Below are 22,915 nucleotides of genomic sequence, written 5' to 3'. Positions count from 1 at the left end.
TAGTGCTTCCACCCCACCATAACTGTGGAGTTATCCTGTCCTCAGCCTTTCCCAATCCTGTGGATCGGAGGGAAGCAGCAGCGACGAGAGAGCCTAGCCCCCTTCGGGGTCGCCTTCCGGTATTATAGGGAGGGAAGGGAAACCGTAAGTAGGTCTGGTTACTGTTTGGCTCGGGCCCCAGCAGAGCCTCGAGGCCTGGCCACCCAGAGTCAGTGTGGGGCTGAGCAGGACACAAAGTGGAGCTGCACAATGAATCTGACAAAAATGGCCTCTGCCCTCCGGGGCAGAGCCAAGTGACACTAGACGACTAACGAAGGGTAAGAGGAAGGCTCCCTCGGGGCTATCGAAAGGTAAGGGGAAACCTCCCTCGGGGCCACTGACACTTATTTTCACGGTGGTGCTGCTCCAGCGGGTTTGTAATTATTTTCTATGGGCTCCTAGGGAGTTACTGCTTGTACTGCTATTTTCTTCTCCAAAAGAAAGACTCTGAACAGTGACTCTTTCATTCCCATCAGTACACCTGCAAAAAATCCAGGCGGAAGAGTAGGCCATTGCTCAATCCTACACATACAGAAAGGGACATGCCAGGTCATCCTTCCAAGAGATTCCATAGCTGGACCCAGAAGGTTCCTAGCTCCTAACTGCTGTACCCAAGGTGGGGCAGGGATGGAAGGTTGCTTTTTTCAGTTGGGTTTCAGGATGGTGTTTCAACATGGTGGGGGGGGGGGAATTGGGGGGCAGAGAGAGAGAATCAGACTGGCCTGGGTCTCCCCAAAACTGTGCGGAGAGATGGGGCCACACAGCCAACCACAGAGCTGCCTGGCATCTGGATTACCTAGATTCCTTTGCCTTTGCTTGCCTCGCCTAGCCTCTGTTGGCCACACTCCCAGTGGGCCAGATCTGTCGGCCAATATGGTTATCGTCAGTTGGCTAGAGTTCCGCTTCCCTGAAACCACTCAGAGCTCAGGGCTTTTCCTATCATAAGTTCAGCCTTCCACAGACTTCTGAAACCTATTTAATGATATTCATAACCCAACCTGGTGACCTCTACTTCAACGCGTCAGGGGAGTATATTTAGGAGGTGTGTCAAAGCTACAAAGAGAGAAACCAATAAAAAAAAGAAAAAAAAATCCCTTCTCCACGAAACTTAAGACACTGGGAATGGAGCCTCAGTCTTTATTAAAATATAAACATGTAAGCTCCTTGTGGCAGGGATCGAATCTACCAACTCTGATATATTGGACTCTCTTCCAAGCCCTTAGTACAGTGCTCTGCACAAAATACTCAATAAATACCAGATTGACTGCCCAGAGACAGAAAATGCCTGAAGAAAAACGAGGATATAGTTACTGATAGTGCACACCATCCCTTTTTGCCAGCATGGGAAACACAGTATATTTTCATCTCCGTTATATTTGTCTTGTGCTCCATGACCCCCAAAACTCCACTCCTTCATCAAGCCACTTGGAGAGTTAGCTTCTCTAAAGTTTGGAACTTTCTCTGTTCACAAATAACTCTTTCCAACTGAGGACAGATGGCTTCCTGCAATTATATGCTTTTTATAGTTCTCTCCTACATTCTTTAACATTTAAGTACTTTGAATTATATAGAGGACTAGTTCAAATGAACATAAAGTAATGGCTACACACATCCCACTCTAGAGTTGCATAATACTTAACGGCCCCAAGACAAGAGCCCGGAGAAAACTCCATTGTTAAACCATCCAGGCCCAAAGTGCACCTGCCGATCTATTTTCCATTTAAAATCACGGAGTGAAGCCTAGCCACTTCCAACATAGAGTTCCCGCAGTCAAACAGTGGAACCAAAAAAGCCTGTAGTCCTCTTGAGAAAGACTGTGTCGCCATCTGACTTTAAATAAAATGGAAGGTAGGAAACCCGTGGTGGTAGTGACATCAGAGTCATTCCATTTCAAAGAAACAAACGAACAAACAAAGAGAAAGTTGGCTTATGTCGAATGCTGGCAGGCCAAGGGATGGGGCACTATCCATCTTTAGTTAATAATAATAATAATAATAATGTTGGTATTTATTAAGCGCTTACTATGTGCAAAGCACTGTTCTAAGCGCTGGGGGGATACAAGGTGATCAGGTTGTCCCTCATGGGGCTCACAGTCTTCATCCCCATTTTACAGATGAGGTAACTGAGGCCCAGAGAAGTTAAGTGACTTGCCCAAAGTCGCACAGCTGACAAGTGGCGGGGCCGCGATTAGAACCCACGACCTCTGACTCCCAAGCCCAGGCTCTTTCCACTGAGCCACGTTGCTTCAGTTCCTGTGGGCTCCAACCTGTGACCACGGATCTAGTCAGTGCCCTCTCCCTCCGTGGTCCTGGTGCAATTCCCCCGCTTAAGGTGCCTCACGAACCCAATTAAACAGGTGGGACATTAACGTCCCAGGAGAAAACCCGGATGCCTCGGGACGGCTGCCTATAAAGTTGTGAGACCCCGATTTGACTACACCACACCCCGCTTCTAGAATCGATCTACCGCTGCCTCCTACACACGCTGCCTGGCTGGGTTTGCCTCTGGCTCCCAGGAACTGAGAGATGATAGAGATCATAGAGATTATCTATGATGAACTGAGGAGAGACTGATATTGACCTTTGAAAGAAAACAAAAGCAAATGAATGGAGACCCCCACTCCCCATACAGACGCTTGGGGGCATCTTAAGTCCAACTTACTTTTGGGTCTTCAGGAAATATATTGTCCACCAATCGTTTGTAGCGAGGACGTAAGGCAGCGCAACAGCAACACACTCCTGCAAATGACAAAGCAAGGGAAGCTGTTGATATTAAGTTGCTTGGAAAGATTTTAAGTTAAATGATCAAATAAAGTCTTTTTTAAATGCCCCCTCCCAACTCTCAGCCTTAAATTCACAACTTCCGTGGTTGGGAAATAATCTTCCTCTGCCCTTTCTTTACTATTTTTCCTTCTCCAGTACTTGGCCCTATATCACAAAGCACTCTTCTTCCATGAAGCCTTCCCCAGTTTTTCCTAATAGTTTCTATGATTGAGCACTTTTAAAAATAGCATTTATTAAGCACCTAGAATGTGTTTAGCACCGTGCTGAGAGCTGAGGGGTTGCAACGTAATCTGATCGGACAGATTCCCTGTCCCATATGGGGCACGCATTCTAAGCGAGAGAAACAACAGGCATTTGATCCCCATTTTATTGATGAGGGGACTGAGACCCAGTTACTGCAGCCCAAGGTCCCACAGCAGGCAAATGGCAGAGCCAGGATGAAAATTGTATATTGAATATCTCCATCTTGGAAATACAAATATCTTGAGTTTGCAGATTTTATTTTTCCAACCCTCTTTCACGAGAAGTTTCTCATTTGATCCTCCTCATATCTTTGGGAGGTAGGAAAAGGCATTAATTGTTTACTTCCATTTTATAGATGAAGAAACTGAGGCCCAGAGAAGTTAAGCAACTCTCCCTCACTGGATTAAATACTCTCTGAGGGATGAGAGCATGTCTCCTAACTCCAGTGTACTCTCCCAAATGCTTAGCACAGTCCTTTTGCCCAAGATTACATAGCAGGCCGAAGGCACAACTGAGACTGGAACCTTGGAACCCTGACTCCTAGGCTCATGCTCTGGCCACTGAACCTTGGTGTATCATTCTCATCGAGATTAGTGCCAGAACCCAGATCATGCTATGTTTGGATGAAAATACAAGGAACTGGGATCCGGCACCAGCATTTCCTAGTGATCGCGATTAGAAAGACCTCCTTGACCCAACGATTCTTCAAAGATGGGAAGATTTTCACAGAGAGACTTCCCTAGAAGGAAATGTGCTCCCTAACTACCCGCTATGGATAGGAAACTGCCATGATCTCACTGGAATTTAGCCTTTCCCACTGCCCGCAAGCAGAAAACCAGCAGGTAAAAGTCAGAAAGCCAAAGATTTTCGGTAGCTAAGAGCTGCCTCTTTCTGTCCCATGATTTCCCACATTTTCATGGAAGTGTACTCTGATAGCTGTACATCGCAGGAAAGCTAAACTAACTGGGGCTTGGAGATGCATTTTAAATTAAGTCAGATACAAATGACTCTTGCTTGGATGGGCCACAAATCTACAATTTCAGAAGGTACAGGCTGCTATTTGGATCACTACCTAGTCTTGTCTTGAGCCTGCCTCCCAAGGAAGGGCACAACAAATTTCACAGAAACACATGACAGGAAAGAGAAAGAATGAGAAGTAAAAAAAACTGTGCTGGAAATAGCATTTCCCTTGATTAGGTGGCTAAATCTAGAGAAGCTGTCATCCCCCCAGCCCAATGATATTACAGCATTTTCCTAATTTGAGTGAATTTCATCCTCTTCAGATGATAGTATTGGTATATAGATTCTGGGGCCAGCTACTGCACTAGCTCTGCCCCTTTTCTGGAAACCATAAATGTAGGAGAAAACACCCCCGAGAATGACTTGCAAAATTCCGGTTTTACCAACTGACCTATCTAAAAATACAATTCTATTACCCTGATCGCTGGAGCACTTTGGTAGTTCAACAAGGGAGTTATGCTAATATCTACACTAGATCCTCTCGAGGCTATTCCAGAACTGCACAGGGACCTAGACAAATGGGTTGAAACCATATGTTTGTACCATATTTGTCACAGTCCTATTGTGGCATTTTATGAGATGGATAGCAGTTAGATGCTGGCTCTAAAACCCCAGATAGAAAAGGAAAAATCAGATTCCTAAAACTTTAATAGTTCTTGAGAGGGAAGAGAAATACTTAAAAACATGCAGATGCCAAACCTGTACAAATGAGAATTGATCTGGGACACAAATTGGGAGAAAGTTAATTATAAAATTCCACAAGAATTACAAGAATAAATACGAGACTATACATAATAAACTTCTCATTTAACCTACAAAATGGAAGCCGAATCAGGTAGGGTCTCTTAGGAAAAGCGACGGTACACACTGCCTCATTTGAGATTTTGGAAAGCAAACTGCTGGCTGAAAACAACTAACTCTTAGCTGCTTTAAAAGAATTACCATCAATTCTTCCCTCAGTCTCTAGTAAATGCAAAAGGGTACATTGGGGGGTAGGAGCCCAGGATGATGACAACCCAGAGGGGAAAACACGGACTCCAGAGATGACTCGGACGGAAAGCAATATTCCACCACCCGCAACGGCAAGCGCATACGAAGTTCTGACCTACCCAAGCACAAGGTAGAAGTTGACTCTCTCGTGGAATTCAATTCATAGGGCTTTTCCAGTTCTACCGTGGGTACCTGAGTATAATCCTTCATGCTGGATTTGAAGCTACTTTTCGTGCTGTCTTCCTCTGAGTGCTTTTCATCAACTGTTCGCTGCGCACCTAGCTCAGCTTACTTGTAGTTAATTAGCATGATGGGACCTAAGTACTGTAACTGAACTGTGACATCAAAGTAAAGCTATCGAAAACGTTAAAGTGCCAGGTATCGAGAGTATCGGATTCAAGTAACAATGACGGCCTGGTCGGATATTATAATATTCAGATATTTTATGGATGTTTTAACAAAACAAACTTTCACCTGATTTAAAAATCTGCAATGCCTACAGCCCATTATTTTAGGGAACCATGCATTGCTATTTCATACGTTCAGAATTCTAAAAAAAGGAAGTTCTCTCAAGAACTAGGATCGTACGTGGCATTTTTCATTTGGACAGTTGAGAGCAACCAGTCATTCATTATTGAGGCTGATTCCTGATGTATTATCAAAGAAAAAAGAAAAAACACAGTTCCTTTCTTCGGTATGCATGCCAGCATTTCTATATCTCAGTCTCCATTCTGCACCCCTAAAAACTTCTCTTTCATGTCCCTTCATCAATTCCCTCTCCCCAAACCAGGTAAAAATAATGAAGAGCAATGAAAAGAGCAGTAGTAGTGTTTACCAAGTGCCCATTGATGCAATGCACTGTGCTAAAAGCTTAGGAGACTGTAAAGGGAGAAGTGACATGTTCACATCTTTATCTTCTTTTAAAAGTACACTAGCCCCAAATGGTGGTCCTGGTGGCTGAAGAGAATCCTAGCCAGTCTTTAAGAAAAGGAGTAGACCAAAAGGCAAGATGCGAAAAAATAAAAATGAAATGCCGAGTAGTTTTGCTGATGGATTTGGAGTTTGACTGCAAGTGCTTTACTGGAATCAGTGAACCACAGAACTAGGAAGGGAAATTCCCCCTCGAGGCTGGAATGAGGAGTGAGGCCAGTACTCACTTGAGCATAACATCAACAAAGTGGCTTATTACATTCTTTAAAAGGGAACAGAAATGTTGCAATAGGAGCAGCCCATAAATGAAAAATGTGAAAATTAAAATCTGACACAACTTCAGCTTCTCAAAATGGTGCCCGGTTCTGCATTTAATGTTGATCAACAATTGGCAGGTAGGGTGCTGAGTAATTATAAGCAAGGGCAGGCAAAGCTAGTCAGTGTCAAAGTTATCTCATCAATTCAGGCTGACTTAATATACATCACAAATGGCATATTTCCCAGGGAGGGCAAAATGAAAAAAGCAGCTAATTTGATAAATAGAACTGCATCCTCAGTTGTGAAAGCAAGTCACACTCGAAATTCTTTAGAGCTTCTTCACAAATCCACTGACGGAAATCTTTATCTCTGCAACATTTTACCCACAAAAGTAATGATCGTTCCCTTTTGCTCATGGAAACTGAGTTATTGATAGGTTTCCACAAAATGACGCACACATCCGGAAATCCCTCCTGTGGGATTTCCCAAATTTTCTCCTATGGGAAAAATGCTTCTGTCCTGTTCAGGAAAGTTTAACAAACTATTTTCGTTTACCTAAACAATACAGAAACAAATAAAAATTCAGTCTGGTTAAGCTTCAATCTTTTCAGGGTCTTCCTTCTTAGTCCTGAGAAATCTGTTGGCTTAGTTTCTCATTTCAGTGTCTGTTGACAAAGTCTTTGGAGAAATGGAGAACAAAACTTCTTCAGAAAAATGGGAAAGATGGAAAGTGTGGAAAATGTGCAAAATTGACTCCGGGCTAATGCAACCTTAGGAGGGAGGTGACTGTAAACTTGTTGTGGGCAGGGAACATGTCCACTAACTCAGTTATTTTGTACTCTCACAAGCGCTTAGTACAGTGCTCTGCACACAGTAAGTGCTCAATAAATACGATTGATTGAATGAACTAAGGATGAAGAGAGTGAAAACATGCGGTCCAGAGGGCATCCAAGGAAGATGATAAGGTCAGATTAGATTGCTCATAAACTAGGGGATCTAGGAGGTGCGGGAAAATGCCCAAAACACAGACCTGAACTAAAATATCAACACACACCATGTAATACGCAAAAGGTCATCACGTTCAAGAGAGGTCTGAATCAATCGAGAGACAGAATAGTTCATAATAGGATGCTAGAGGAAAAGGAGGAATTTGGAAGAAAGCATTAGGGCCCATTCCCAAACATAAGGATGAATGTCAAAGAAGGGGTCTAGTATTCTGTCGGCTCCACTGTCACAGGTCGAATGCTGGCCTGGATGGATCAATGATCTGACTAGTAATGGACACTGCTCATAATCTTACAGTATATTCCCTCCACCCAATAATTCCATGTGAGGCACACCATCCATGAAAAAATGGTTAAAAACTCAGAAAAAGAGACCTTAAAGTTTAAAAGCAACCAAGGGGAGTGGTTAAGCTTGTAGTACAGGGCAAAAAGAATATGAAGAGCCTCCAATAAAGGTTAACTGAGTTTGGGAATTTAGCAGGCAAGTCCGTGTTAGAGGGGAAATGAAGTTAAAGCTGCTTCCCATTTTTCTGGTGAGGGAGAATCACTCTCTCTAGCCCAGGAGGCTGCAAAACACTGACTGAAAATTCCTCAGACTCCTCACAATGGAGAGCTTCAATTAGATTTGGGAACTTAAAAATTTACAAAAAGGAGTCTGGATAAAGGATTGATTTACCCTAGACTCGAACAATGTGAAAAAATCTTTTAACAACATAAGAATCAAAGAGAACCAACAACACAGTGTTCATCTTCTAGACAGTATTCCTCTCAAAAGGATTTTAATCCATTAGAGATGAGTGTTTCATTACAGCAAGTTCTTTTCCACATGCAATCGCATACCTTCTCTCCTTTCAGTCTCAAATTCGCTATTTGCTCTTTCCCCCAGACACTCTTAAAATATACTATGCTCCAATTACGGTCTTTTCATCTTTTTCCCATCTCTCTATTTCATATCTTTAAAAGGTTTTTCCCCTCTAACTGGCAACCTTTCGCTAGCTAATTAATAGTGCTTGTCTACCCTTCTTCTCTGGAACTAAAAAATGCCCACTGATGGAAGCCTATAGGAAAAAACATACCAAGTTCGATACCTTCTTCTTCCTTTTTAAGTTTGATATTCATGAAAGAGCTCTTTGAAGGCACACTTAGATTCCCAAGAATTTCTACCTCTCAACAGGTACAGCTCACAAAGCAGCATGGTATATTTCTCCGCAGGCTTTCCCTGTGCAGTAACATGGTGGAGGAAGACATATGATGAAATGTCTGTCTTGGATAACGGCCCCCAAGACTGAGACCCAGAGTCCCTTATCCAAACAGACAATTATGAATCGCTTCGCAGATCTGAGATTTGACACGGCACTCTGGACTGACGGTGAGCCTGAAGAAGACCGAGGTGACGCGCCAGCCGTATCCTACCCAAACTAAGGTCGTTCATCGGTAATGCTGAACCTACTGTCTCACTGCCCTCCGCTGCCCAGACAGTACATGAATCAACAAGGTACAGACAAAGAAGTAGAAGAATCACAAAGGCCAACGTGGCTTTTAAGTGATGGGTGGTCTGACAACAGCAGGCCATCAAGTTATCATCATCATCAGCGGTATTTATTGAGCAGTCACTATGTGCAGAGCCCCGTATTAAGCGCTTGGGAGAGTACTGTACAACACAGTTGGTAGACACTTTTTTTTATGGCATTCGTTAAGCCCTTATGTGCCAGGCACTGTACTAAGCACTGGGGTAAATACAGGTTAATCAAGTTGGACACAGTCCTTTGTCCTACATGGCGTGCACAGATAAGAAAACTGAGGCACAGAGAAGTTAAGTGACTTGCCCAAGGTCACACAGCAAATGTTCCCTGCCCACAGCAAGCTTACAGCCTAGAGGACTTAAGTAAGGAGGGAAGAATGAACAAAAGACTTTGTGGAATTCCCTCTTATAGAGTGGGTTAAAGCCCTAGACCGTCAGGAGGTAGTAATCTGGGGAGGGATGACTCTTTTCAAGGAAACAAAAACTTCTCCAAGATTTAGGCTCCTAAGGGACAGTCCTGAAAACAGACAAAAGACCTTTATGGAGCAAATCCATCAGCTTATTAGCAAGTAGAGGGGAGAAGAGGGAAGAAGAGCAAGGCCAGGCACAGCAAAGGGTGTGTGGGAAGGGCGGAGGGAGACATGAAGAGTCAGGGAATGAGAAAACAGGGCCATCGCCAATCTATCAACCTATAAATTATTTATTATGCAATAACAGCAATGGCAGTTATGAAGCACTTAAAATATACTAAGCACCGTGCTAAATTCAATGTTATCTGATTGGACACAGTTCCTGTTCACCTCAAGAATCACAGTCCATCTTTTCCCCATTTTACAGATGAGGTCATCGAAACACAGAGAGCTTAAGTGACTTACCCAAGGTCACCCAGCAAGCCAGTGGCGGAAAGGGGACTAGAACTCGCGTCTCCTGACTCCCAGGTCCTTTAAACTAGGCCACACTACCTTCTCCAATGTAGGGCACTCAAAATTTTCAACAGATCACAGGCATTTTCAAGATACTAACAACATAGTGCATGTTTTTCTTTCAGTAGAGCTCTAAATATGGAGCTCAAATATACTGAATCACTGAAAGTCACCTCTACTATCTTGTTCATGCACTTTAAACAGAACTCTCTAATCATTACAAGCAAAATGTCTTACTCCTATGGATCCCAAGTGAAGATCATTTCAAAGCCTGCTTTGGTGATCAATCAATGGCATTTACTGAGCGCTTACCGTGTGCAGAGCATTGTACTAAGCGCTTGGGAGAGTATAATATAACAGAGTTGGAAGACATGTTCCCTGCCCACAATAAGCTTCCATCCCTGCACCTACCAAGCCTAAATCGGAAATGTCTCGTGGTTAGCCTTATGAATCTGAAATGCTACAGAAATGTCACTGGTCATGAATTAAGTTCCTGCTGCAATAGAAGTGAGAAAATGTATCAAAGCCAGGCAATAAGCATGCCAATGCTACCTAATAAACAGGCAATTTGCATGTTGGCCCCCATCTCTCAGCAATGGAATAGCAAGAGGCATTTCAATGATTCCATCTTTCCACTTTGAGATATTGTGGTGGCATTTCTGAATAACCGATTTCTACAACATTGCCTGGTGCACTGTTTTAATTAAATGTAAAACTAATACCCCACACTGAAACTACTTCTGCCTCTAATTCAGCAGCTCCTGTAAATCTAATCCCCACTAAATGCCAATGGCAAAGCCTATCACTGATGAGTGGGGCTGGCAAGGGCTAAAGAAAAGGACAGAGGGAAGGGAGATGAAGAACATCTAACTATCTAACTCTCTTAAAGGGAGTTAGCGTGGCAAGATGCCCACACCTCTTATAATAATCATAATTGCGGTGTTTGTTAAGCGTTTACTATATGCCAAACACTGTACTAAGTGCTGGGGTAGACAGAAAATAAGCAGGTCCCACATGGAGCTGACAGACTAAGTAGAGGGGAGAACAGATTTTGAATTTATTTATTGCTATTTTTTTTGTCTGTCTCCCCCGATTAGACTGTAAACCCATCAAAGGGCAGGGACTGCTTCTATCTGTTACCGATTTGTACATTCCAAGCGCTTAGTACAGTGCTCTGCACATAGTAAGCGCTCAATAAATACTATTGAATGAATGAATGAATGAATCTCCATTCTGCAGATGAGAGAACTGAGGCAAAGAGAAGTGAAGTGACCTGCCCAAAGTCCCACAGCAGGAAAGTGGTGAAGCTGGGATTAGAGCCCAGGTTCTCTGACTCCTAGGCCCGTGCTCTTTTCACTAGCCCACCCAGCTTCCCATGCGCAAATATGCTGATGATGAGGAAAGGACAGACTCAAAGGTTGACGGAGGGGCACCCAATTCAAAATAAAATCTAGGCTGGAATCCCAGTCCGAGCACCACAGCTGATATCCCCTAATCTTCTAATCAGTTTCTCTGGGCCGATTCTGGGGCCTGAAGCCTCTGGAGGAGTCTCTGAGGAGTTAAAGGAAGTAAGAGAAGCGAGGACCTAACACTTCAAAGGGAGAAGACAGAATTCTATAAAATACCATCCCGTTACCTCACCAGCTTCAGGATCACGGTGTTTTACATAAGCACGAAGATTCTACTGGAGTGGATGGCGTGATCGGCAGTGACAGGAGCCCAGAGGCTTTTAGTGGAGGAAGACTTCACGTAAATCTTTTATATAACCAGCCACAGGGACATAGGGACGGATCTAAGTGTTAGAGGGCAGGCAGGAGTGGACGTGATGGTTGCAGGGGCAGAAGCTAAATGGGCTTGAGTGTAGAGAAACGTTTAGGAGAAGGCCAGAGGTGTCACTTGGCAGGACGGAAACCTTCCCTGTCGAGCCGGGGACTCCCAAAGCCAAAGTAAAACGTGAGGGAATAATGAGCTTCTCAGCGGTGCGGCACCCATGATGACACAAACCTCAACAGGAAGGAGGGAGACCCCGGGAGTTCTTCAAGAGAGGGAGCCCCTGGGGTGGCCTCTGCTTCCAAGGTGATCTCTGGGAGGCAAAGGGCACTAAGCCTCGCAGAAACCATAGGGAAAGTAATCTCAGACAGCCTTGGGTAGAAAAAGAGAGTCGGTCACCATCGTCTTAGTCTCTCCGGCTTCACACTGAATCCATTCATCTGGAAGACTGTCGCCGGTCCAGCCACCGGCATGAATGTGCGCTGGAGAGACGACAGATTCGACTCGGGAGAAAAGCTTCTTGCCACTCCCAATGCCATAAATGGATAAACACTCCTTGCCTCCCGCATCAGCTTCCTCGCTGACCTCCTTACCTCCTGGCTCTCTCTACTCCAGCCCCCACTCCACTCTGCTGCACGGATCGTTTTTCTAAAAGAAAATGCTCAGTTCATATCTCCCCACTCCTCAAGCACTTCTAGTTGTGGCCCATCTACCTCTGCATTAAACGGAAGCCCGTTACCATCAGCTTTAGAGCACTCAATCAGTTCACCCCCTTCTCCCGTACCTCATGGATTTCCTGCTACAACCCCGTCAGGACACTTCCCACTTTTAACACCAACTTACTCACTGTAACCCAATCTTGTCTACCTCGCTGTCAACTCCATAACCATGCCCTGCCTCTGGCCCGGAACTCCCTCCCTATTCCTTATGCGACAGACCGCCACTCTCCCTACATTCAGAGCCTTATTAAAGTTGGTATTTGTTAAGCGCTTACTATGTGCCGAGCACTGTTCTAAGCGCTGGGGTAGACACAAGGGAATCAGGTTGTCCCACGTGGGGCTCACAGTCTTCATCCCCATTTTACAGATGAGGGAACTGAGGCACCGAGAGGTTAAGTGACTTGCCCAAAGTCACATAGCTGACAAATGGCCGAGCCGGGATTTGAACCCATGACCTCTGACTCCAAAGCCAATGCTCTTTCCACTGAGCCACGCTGCTTCTCTACTTCTCTTTTCTGCTTCTCCTATTACAATCACATCTCCTCCAAGAGGCCTTCCCTGATCAAGCTCCCTTTTCCCCAACTTCCTCTCCCTCCTACATCAACAATGTACTTGGATCTCTACCCTTGAAGCACTTCATATTAACCCCACCCTCACACCCATAGCACTTATCTAATGTACCCATAATTTATTTTCATGTCTGTCTCTCCCTCTAAACTGGAAGTCCCTTGTGGGCAGGGAACATGCCTACCAAATCTGTTGTACTGTACTCACTCGAGCTCTTAGCTCAGTGCTCCGCACACACTTAAGCACTCAGTAAATACCACAGGCCGATGATTAATCACCCAATAACGACAGGGCACAGCAACTGCACTCAGCCTACACAGTGCCACTCTTCAAGGACATGGAGGCCGGGGATCAGAAAACTCCCTCAGGCCAACTTCTGCTTCCTGAACTCCTTCGGTTATCAGATGGACATTGCTCGGCTGCAGAAAAGTTTTCCCTGGAACGGTGTAATCTCGTTATGGGCAGGGTACATGCCTACTAATTCTGTTGTATGATACTCTCCCAAGTGCTTACAAAGGTGCTCTGCATGTAGGAAGCGCTCAATAAATACCATTGACCGATTGAGACATCACGGCAGCAGCCGCGCCTTCCGAACTCTGCGACCTGGACTCTGACCGAGTAATGAGAAGCCTGCAAACGGATCCTTTTGCTAATATTTGCTGAAGCTCTTTTATGTTGTTTCGCCATTTTTATCATTTTTCATCTTTCTCTGTGGACCTGCCGCTTACCCTCGCGGGTTACCTCATGCTCGGGAAGCTTGTCCAACTGCTTCCTGCTTCTGACATGGCTGCCTATCCAGATGGACACACGCTATTAGGAGAACACTCCCTATTTCCCGGAGGTCTATCTAAAATGCATGGTACGGTCACCCTCTGAGGGAGAACAGTTGGCTATGAAGCCTGGGGGAAACAGAAGGCTTCCTTGGGCCAGGACAACTAGTTTTCTACCCAGATTACATTTTTAGACTTCCCCCAAGATAGCTGCTCTTCCCAGCCCAAGCCTGACTGTTGAAAAATAAGGGGTATTTAATTTTCTACTTCCCCACTGTACCTAAGATGTTCCTCTTACTCCCATTTTGTGCAGCAAACTGCATCTGCCTGTCTCTCTGACTGGAACGTAAGCTCCTTGACAGCATGGAGTGTGTCTTCTATGTTGACTGTACGTTCTCAAATTCCAGGTGGGGTGGTCTGTCCCCAAAATGTGGTCAGTAAATACTGCTGTAACTCTCTTACGACTATAAGCTCGTACGTATCTACCGACTCTGTTGTACTGTACCCTCCCAAGGGCTCAGTATGGTGCTTTGCACACAGTAAGAGCTCAATAAATACCTTTGATTGATTGCTGACAGACTGAGTCCAGGATTCCTGTAAAATATTAGCTGCATCATTGGGAGCCCCTCCATCATATGGGAGCACAAGGAGTCTAAAGAGCACCTCTGGATATGTTTTCCTAAAAGGCACAACCCCAAAGGTTAGGCTGTCCATGCTGACCCCAAAGATTTCATCTGTAACAATGCCAACCTCTTCCCTTCATTCTTTCAGGCTGTCAAATGGGAATAAAGGCAACATTGTTGTAATTCCCATTCTCTAAGCAAATCTATTCACCGGTACACTCTTTTGCATTTGTGGGAAAAAACAAAAAGGACAACAATTAGTCAGCAAGCATAGTTCTTTCTCAATGACCCTGTTTATGGTTAATATTGTCTAATCAGTTATTCTAAATTTTGAGGGGATAAAAAAATATCATTGTGCCTTACAGGAATTATTAGCCATTTCTCCTGTAGTCCACAAAACCAGAACAAATAGCAAAATTTACAGTGCTTTAAACATGACAAGAAATCCTTTCACTAAATTGTAAAATGCACACCCAATGAAAACACCTCTGAAGATCCCCTACAATACCTCCCTTTCCAAACCCCTGCCCATTGGTCCCACCTATTTTTATATCTCACTCTTTCCCCTGGGTTTTTCATTTTTAACAAAATGTGGGCTTCAGCTGTCGGAGAAAAGGAAGATATAGCAAAACAGCCATAAACTACTGCTCACTGTCCCTGGGGCTGCTGGATACTACTGGGCGCACACTCCCCACCACCACGCCACTCCCAGAGAACCTCAAAAACATCTCCCACAGGTCACAAGAGGCCTGAGTTGGGCTTTGGAAGGGTATGCCTGCTATATCCCCTTGGGCTCACTGGGAACAGAAGGGGTAGAGTGGTGGACGACGCTCTGAGACACCCAGCTGGGAGTTGGAATCTCTAAGATTCTTGTAGTGCGACTGCAATGCAGTGACCCCCGCAAGATGGAGTTCTCTAACACAGATCTTAGCCGTATTCCTGAACGGCACACAACAGTCTTAATGACCCTGGTTTTTACTTCGATACCCTGCAAATTTTCAACTCATTCAAAACCAAGAGGCTCTTACTCTCTTGGTTTCTAGGTCAGAGTTCAGAAGACAGTGTTGCTTTCTGTTCTGAGAAGAGCTTTAGAAATAAGAAGCAGCATCGCTTAGTGGATAGAACATGGGCCTATCTGCCTCTGGGCTGGATGACCCTGGACAAGTCACTTCACTTCTCTGTACTTCAATTACCTCATCTGAAAAATGGGGATTAAAACTGTGAGCCCCATGTGGGACAGGGACTGAGTCCAATCCGATTTACTTACTACAGTAACTGGCACGTAGTGGGAACTTAACAGATAGAGTTGTTATTAAGGATCTCCAGGGTTCTGTTCCCACCTGGGTTACTGCAGGCAACATATGTTCTATTCCTTAAGCTCAAATATTTTAAAGCTAATACTTAACTTTTTTCAGAGAAACGTGAACTATCAATTAGAATACTGGCGGAAAACGATACATTGTCAGATGGAAACCAGGCCCTGCCTTTTGAGCTCAGAGATGCTATAGAAATAGAATATATTCATAAGTCAAGATTACGTTACAGTGTTTCACCAACTGTTAAATCCATCATAATGGAAATGCAGTTCTGTTGAAGACTACTTCAGGGTCATAAGCATGTCGGAAAGACAATTGAGACTAATTTTGCGGTACAGTTTTCCCTGTAATTCAGTTGACACTCTCTTGTGAAGTGGTTTCTGTTGGAAAACATTTATGAAGTTATCACGTTAACTGCATAATTCTCAGTGAACTTTCCATATCGGCCCATTTATATTTTCCTCAATCGTATTTACTGAGTGCTTAATTGTGTGCAGAGCGCTTTACGAGGCGCTTGGGTCAGTACAATATAAGAGTTGGTAGACCTACATTCCCTGCCCAAAAGGAGCAAATATGCTGCATTGGTACTAGACAACAGTTCCTCATTCGGATCGCCCTAGAATTGAAAATTGAAAAAGACACTTTAGAGAACAAACTGAAATCTGCTGCCACACCCTGGAACAGATCAGAGCAAGAAGCGGCAACTTCGGCCATTGAATCGATGTGCCGAGACACACGTACGAGCCCTGGAAGGCTGGCCTCGAAAAGGTCGAGTTTTCACACGGAAGCCGCAGCCTTGCTTCAAGGGGTACGGGAATAGCGATCCATCTGAAAACCATCACTACAGCAGCTGGCAGAACATGCCAGAAGGGTTTGGGCCCACACAGAAAGAAAACAATCCTGAAAGTCATTTCATGAGTCTTAAAAACAACCTCCTCTGGGGAACTTAGTGTTCTAAAAAGGCCCGATACAGCACAGCACAGCACACTTTGCCCAAAAAGTGACGTCAGAATCCCACGGTCTCAAGAGAGTGGTTCCTAAAAAATACATATAAGGAGAGGCATGAGTTGAACTGCTCTCCGTAACATTTGAGTGCTTACTGTGCTAACCGGAAAGAAGCTTGGATACAGAGTGCCGGACTTGAACAACCTTTACCCAGGGTTTTGAAAAAAATCTACTCTTTAGTCTCTCCAAACACCTGGGTCTTGCCCATACTTGCCAAAATGGCCCCCCACTGGCTCTTCCCCACTATCTTCTCCTAACCCCTCTAATAATTCAAGGGAAAACAGGAATCCCCTGGGGCCAGCTCCCTTAGGAGTTTCCCCCACTCACCTGGCCACCCATAAAAAGTGAACCAGAAAGAAGCAAATCATTCCTTTTATGCCTTCTGCCTGATGCTTCTTAGGCCTACTGCCTAATTTCCATTCAGTCACTAGACTGTTATGGGCAAGGAGAGTGTCTGCTAATTCTGTTGTATTGTACTCTCCCAAGAGTTTAGTACAGTGTTCTTGCACAAGGTAAGCACTCAACAAATACCACTGATCGACTGACTGATTCAGCCTCAGGCCAGTTGGACAGTGCCATTTTCAAGGCTGGAATTTGCCGTTCTTTATTGTAGAGAATACAGATGAAAACACCTTGGGTATATTCACCCAAATCACTTTCACAGGAATCACGTCAACTGTCCTGGAAGCGATTCGGACAGCCACCAGCATCCACCCATTGCCCCAGTGCTCTGTACACAGCAAGCACTTATCACTACTATTTTGAGGAACCTGATTTAATGGCAGCTGCTTGGCCTCCGCTAAGCGACCAAAGTACTTAAAGAAAAAAAAAAAGGAATCATCAATTGATAGGCCTGGGAAAAAGAAGACATCTGAAAATGGTGACTGGGTGGGTGGAGCTGCAATAACAGAGCTACACAGATATGCCAGGAGGCTCTCCTTTTCAGGGGACCCGGTCATTTTTCCCAAAGTGGGGAGCAGCCAGATGAGGTTACAGGGTGAGCTTCTGCTCTGTCCCGGCCCCAGATTCTGATCTCTGTAGAGCTTCGCTGCACGGAAGCAATGAATGTTTCAGACTGTTCTGCTGCTTGTGACAGAAGGTTTTCGTCTCCAGTTTGCAGCAGGTTCATGGTGTTCCTTCATGCCAGGCCTTGAATTAATTTTCAGGGAAAATCTCCTCAGGAGCAGACCCCAGTTTTTATTTTGGTTTGCCTCGGCCCTTGATTAGCCATGATCTTTATTAACCTTTTGCTATGGGCCCAGCATTGTGTTAAGCATGTCCTGGATGTAATTCTAAATAATCGCACCCTGGTGTGAAAACAGTGAGCCCTTTTACCTTACAAATGGAAACCAAATTACTTTTCTGACTTGAAGAATCTGAGTCTGCTAAATCCTTAAATCAATATCTGAGCTTCATATAAGATTTGGTTAACTTTTACATTTTAATTTGTGTCAGCATACTTTAAAAGGGCAGTCTAAAACTCCGAACAGAACAAGTGGTTCAAAAGCCTACATTTTTTAAATAGTCTCAATTTTGTTTTTCTAATTTAGCTCTAAACCACACTGGAGGAAGAAAAAAAAACAGTCTATACTCCAGGAATGTCTTCTACCATGAAGTATTGCTGACCAGCGCCCTACACCAAAATTCCTTTCCCTGCAGTTAGAGCACCACAAATTAACTCTCCAATCCCTTCTCCGCTCCTGGGAGAGGGTAAATAGTATTTTGTAAAGTCCAAGGCTCCATATTTGTTGTGTCTCTTCAGCCCAAGTCAGGTGAGAAACTAAAAAACCATTTATTTACTCTAGATAGTTCAACAGGAAGGTATAGGCCTGATCATTTTTGACTGGAATTACTCCTTCTTGGACCATTTAAACAACACCTTCACTCAATCTTACACTTTACTTTGGCTGTGCAGTTTTCGCCTCTATCCTCAAGGCCTCGGCTTCTAACACGTTGGCCAGAACACCACAAAAATCAAAGACAAATCAAAGACGGCCCTTTGCTTCAACCCACCCTTTCTCCCTCTCAAAATAAACCTGCCCATAGGGTTCTTTTTTTTCTTTTCTGATCTTTTGTTTTGCTTTAAGATGGGCTCTCTGCACTGCTGGAGGTACACTAGTAGATGAAATTAGCATTCTTTATGACTTGATATAAATCATTGTTCACCTTAGGCAAGTATATGAATAGCAATCTGCAAAATGTCACATTCTAAGAAAACTATACATCCATACCTGTTGGCTATGGGGTCAACTAGAGAAGCCCAAATTGTAAACCATTGCTCAAAGAGAAACTCATAAGAGACAAGTTTTTCCGGGATACTAGCAGTGCTCCTTTTATCACTTTTCTTTTGTACCCTGTCCCTCCCCCTAAAATATCCATCCATGTTTATATAACAGTTTCTAGAAATAAGAGGAAAGGTTTAAAGATGACTATGCCTTTATCTAGTACAAGGGGATTAGAAAAAGCAAAGACAAGTGCGGTCAGATCTGCCAATCACAGAGAGCGGAAAACAATTAGAAGGGAACCAGATAGAAACAATTCATCTAAAACCAACACACTACCTTGAGTACACTGAGGTTATTCGGAGTTCTACAATCACCTTCACCTCACCCAAATGGAAAAACATTTGCTCTAATAATCATTTCAACTAACGCTGTGGCCGACACACCCCATTTTTTAAACTTATTTAAGCCTGTAGAATAATCTCTAGGATCCTCTTTAGCCCTCTCTGATCCAACGCAAGACCCAATGGAGATACCTCCAATAATCCAATCTGTTCTGAGTTGATCTCCAGCACAGTAAAATCTAAACAAAATAAACTTTCCGGGACGAGTAACTTATCAATGATCAGCTCCCTCTGTGTTAATTTGCCTCCAGGGAAGAGGTTGTCTTTTCAGACTACATAACAGTAATTTCTTTTAAGCAGTACTTTGCACTAAACGCTGGGGGTAGAGACAACATGCGCTGGGCCTAGGTTTCAGAAAACAAATAAATAACCCTCAAAGGGGCAGCAAATTGCAATCATCCCCAAACCTGCAACCCCCTTTTTCCTGGTGGCAGCAGCATATCAGCCAGTGTTTACTTTCAATTCAATTCAATCCTATTTACTGAGCCCTTCCAGTGTGCACAGCACTGTACTAACCGCTTGGGAAAGTATAATACAGCAATAGAGAAAATCCCTGCCCACACGACTTCAAAGTCTAGAGGGTTTACTAAGCGCTTCCTGTGTGTGGAGCACTGTATTAAGCGCTTACTGTGTGCAGAGCACTGTACTAATCGCTTGGGAAAAAAATACATCAATAAAGAAACCGTCATTGGGCAGGGATTGTCTCTATCTGTTGCCGAACTGTACATTCCAAGCGCTTACTACAGTGCTGTGCACACAGTAAGCACTCAATAAATACTATTGAATGAATAAGGAGAGACGATCCCTGCCCATACGACCTCATAGTCTAGAGGGTTTACTAGGTGCTTCCTGTGTGCGGAGCACTGTACTAAGCGCTTACTATGTGCACAGCAGTGCACTAAGCACTTCCTGTGTGCTGAGCACTGTACTAAGCGTATAATACTGCAATAGAGCGACAATCCCTGCCCACGACGAGCTCACAGTCTAGAGGATATACTAAGCACTTCCTCTGTGCGAAGCACTGTCCTAAGCGCTTGCCACTTGTCAGCTGTGTGACTGTGGGCAAGTCACTTCACTTCTCTGTGCCTCAGTTCCCTCATCTGTAAAATGGGGATGAAGCCTGTGAGTCTCACGTGGGACAACCTGATGACCCTGTATCTACCCCAGCGCTTAGAACAGTGCTCTGCACAGAGTAAGCGCTTAACAAATACCAACATTATTATTATTATATACCAACATTATTATTATTATTATTATTATTATTGGGAGAGCACACTCCAACTGAGTTGCCAGACATATTCCCCGCCCACAACCACCTCAGAATCCGAAACAGACTTTTAGGTCCTTGAAAAGGGGGATGGTGCCCACCCAGTGCCCTGCCCTGGGGGCCCCCAGCGCTTAGCACAGAGCTCTGCCCCCCCCCCCCCCCCCCCGCTAGATCGCAGGCTTCTCACGGGCAGGGCTGGAGTCTCCCCCAGCGCCCTGCAGCCTCCCGGGCACCCAGTGGGCGTTCAGTGCATCCCACCGAGGGACTCCAATACGAAGAGGGGCATCTCTTAAGCGCTCCCTATGTGGTGGGCAGTGTACTGAGCGCGTGGGGGGGGGTGGATGCAAGCGGGTTGGGCGTCCTCCCTCCCTCCCAAGCTGGGGGGACACGGTGGGGGTCCAGGGCCGGGCTCACCAGAAGGCATGGTCGGCCGGGGGGGGTGACCGGCCCAGGAGGTGTGACCGGGCAGGTCCTGGGGCGAGGAGGAGGAGGGAGAAGTGGGAAGAGAAGGAGGAAGAGAAGAGGAAGGAGGAAAGGGGGAATGAGAGGGAGGAGGAAGAGGAGGAGAGGGGGGAGGAAAGGAAGAAGGAGGAGGAGGAGGAGGAGAGGAAGGAGGAGGAAGAGAGGGAAGAGGAAGGAGGAAGAGGAGAGGAAGGAGGAGGAGGGGAGTAAGGAAAAGGAGGAGAGGGAAGAAGAGAGGAAGGAGGAGGAGGGGAGTAAGGAAAAGGAGGAGAAGGGAATGAGGAGGAGGAGAGGGAAGAGGAGAGGAAGGAGGAGGAGAGGAGAGGAGGAGAGGGGATAAGAAGAAGGAGAAGAGGGAAGCGGAGAGGAAGGAAAGAGGAGGAAGAGGAGGAGGTGGGATAAGAAGAAGGAGGAGAAGAGGGTAGAGGAGAGGGGGATGCGAAGGACGAGGAGAGGGAAGAAGAGGAGGAGGAGGAGAAGGGGGGAAGGAGGAGGAGGACGAGGAAGAGGAGAGGAAGGACGGGGAGGACGAGGAAAAGGAGAGGAAGGACGAGGAGGGGAAAGAGCAGAGGAAGGAGAGGGAAGAGGAGGAGGCCCGGGCGGGGATCGGCGGGCCGGAGGTCAGAGGTCAGCAGCAGCAGTAGCAGCAGCAGCCACGCCGGGTGGGCGTCTGTCGGGCCGGTCGGCCGGTTGTCTGTCTGTGGGTCTGTCCGGCTGTCGGTGGGTGGTTGGGAGGGGGGGCTATGGGGAGGCAGACCCCGCCGCCCCCGCCCCCGCCGCCGCCGCCATCGCCGCCTCCTCCTCCGCCGCCGCTTCCGCCATCGTCAACGTTTGCGCCGCTGGCGTCACCTCCTCCGGCCGCCCACGGCCCCCGGCCCCCGGCCCCAACCGGCCGGACCGGCCCGGGGCTGGGGGACACCGGCGGGCAACGAGGGACCGGCACCATCTAGGCGAGGGTCCTAAGGACCGGCCGGGGACCAGGCCCGGGAGAATGGGGGGACCAGGCCCGGGAGAGCGGAGGGACCGGCCCGGGACCAGCAGGGGACCAGCGGGGGCTGGCGGTAGCGGAGGGAGGGGCCGGCGGGGGTCCGGCCCGGGACTAGCCGGTGGGCCACCCGGGGCCAGCCCAGGGAACAGCAGGGGACCGACCAGGGACCGGCAGGGCCGAGCGGAGGGACCGGCGGGGGCTAGTGGAGGGACCAGCGGAGGACCAGCAGGAGTCCGGCCCGGGACCAGCAGGGGCTAGCCGAGGGACCGGCAGGGGACCGACCTGGAGCCACCGGAGGGACTGGCCCTGGACTAATAATAATAATGATGGAATTTATTAAGCGCTTACTATGTGCAAAGCACTGTTCTAAGCCCTGCGGGGGGGGGGGGAATACAAGGTGATCGGCTTGTCCCGTGTGGGGCTCACGGTCTCCATCCCCTTTTTACGGATGAGGGAACTGAGGCACAGAGAAGTTAAGTGACTTGCCCAAAGTCACGCGGCTGAAAAGCGGCGGAGTCAGGATTAGAACCCATGACCTCTGACTCCCCTGCCTGTGCTCTTTCTACTGAGCCACGCTCCCCGGCCCAGGACTAGCCAGGGCCAGTGGAGGGACCAGAAAAGGACCGACCTGGGGGCAGGGGAGGGCCCTGCCGGGGGTCAGCCAGGGGCCGGCGGAGGACCGGCGCAGGGAGCCGGTGAGCCGGGACGGGGCCTGCTCCAGGCCAAATCCCGGGGCCGCAGGTGGACGATGGAGGGGTCGGGGGGACGGGGGACCCTGGCAGGCCCAGCCCGCCTTCCCCAGCTGGACCAACCGTCCGGGCCGCGGCCCCCGCCCATTGGCTACGGCCACTCCCCCAGTAACTATGTTGAACGCTGCTCTGAGCACTGGGGTAGATTCAGGGTAATCAGGTTGCCCCGCGTGGCGCTCCCAGTCTTCATCCCCGTTTGACAGATGAGGTAACTGAGGCACAGAGAAGTTAAGTGACTTGCCCAAGGTCACACAGCATACAGGTGGCGGAGCCCGGATTAGAACCCACGACCTCTGACTCCTAAACCCGGGCTCTTTCCACTAAGCCACACTGCTTCTCTA

The 22,915-nt window shown here is 46.6% G+C and overlaps 1 protein-coding gene across 1 annotated transcript in view; it reads right to left on the bottom strand.

The window, feature by feature from the left end:
* EFR3A (EFR3 homolog A) overlaps positions 1-20,925 on the bottom strand; it is a 58,071-nt gene extending 37,146 nt beyond the window's left edge. Inside the window, exons 1-2 of the mRNA XM_007661071.2 lie at positions 20,790-20,925; positions 2,701-2,777 (exon numbers count right to left, since the gene is read on the bottom strand). Coding sequence (XP_007659261.1) covers positions 2,701-2,777; positions 20,790-20,799 — 87 coding nt within the window. The 5' untranslated portion in view covers positions 20,800-20,925. The remainder of the gene's footprint in view (positions 1-2,700; positions 2,778-20,789) is intronic.
* Between the last annotated feature and the right edge of the window lie 1,990 nt (positions 20,926-22,915).

The sequence above is a fragment of the Ornithorhynchus anatinus genome, chromosome 4 (genome assembly GCF_004115215.2).
Source record: "Ornithorhynchus anatinus isolate Pmale09 chromosome 4, mOrnAna1.pri.v4, whole genome shotgun sequence".
NCBI classification, from domain to species: Eukaryota; Metazoa; Chordata; class Mammalia; order Monotremata; family Ornithorhynchidae; genus Ornithorhynchus; species Ornithorhynchus anatinus.
The sequence above is the reverse complement of the archived record's forward strand: the minus strand, read 5'-3'. Positions and strand labels throughout refer to the sequence as shown.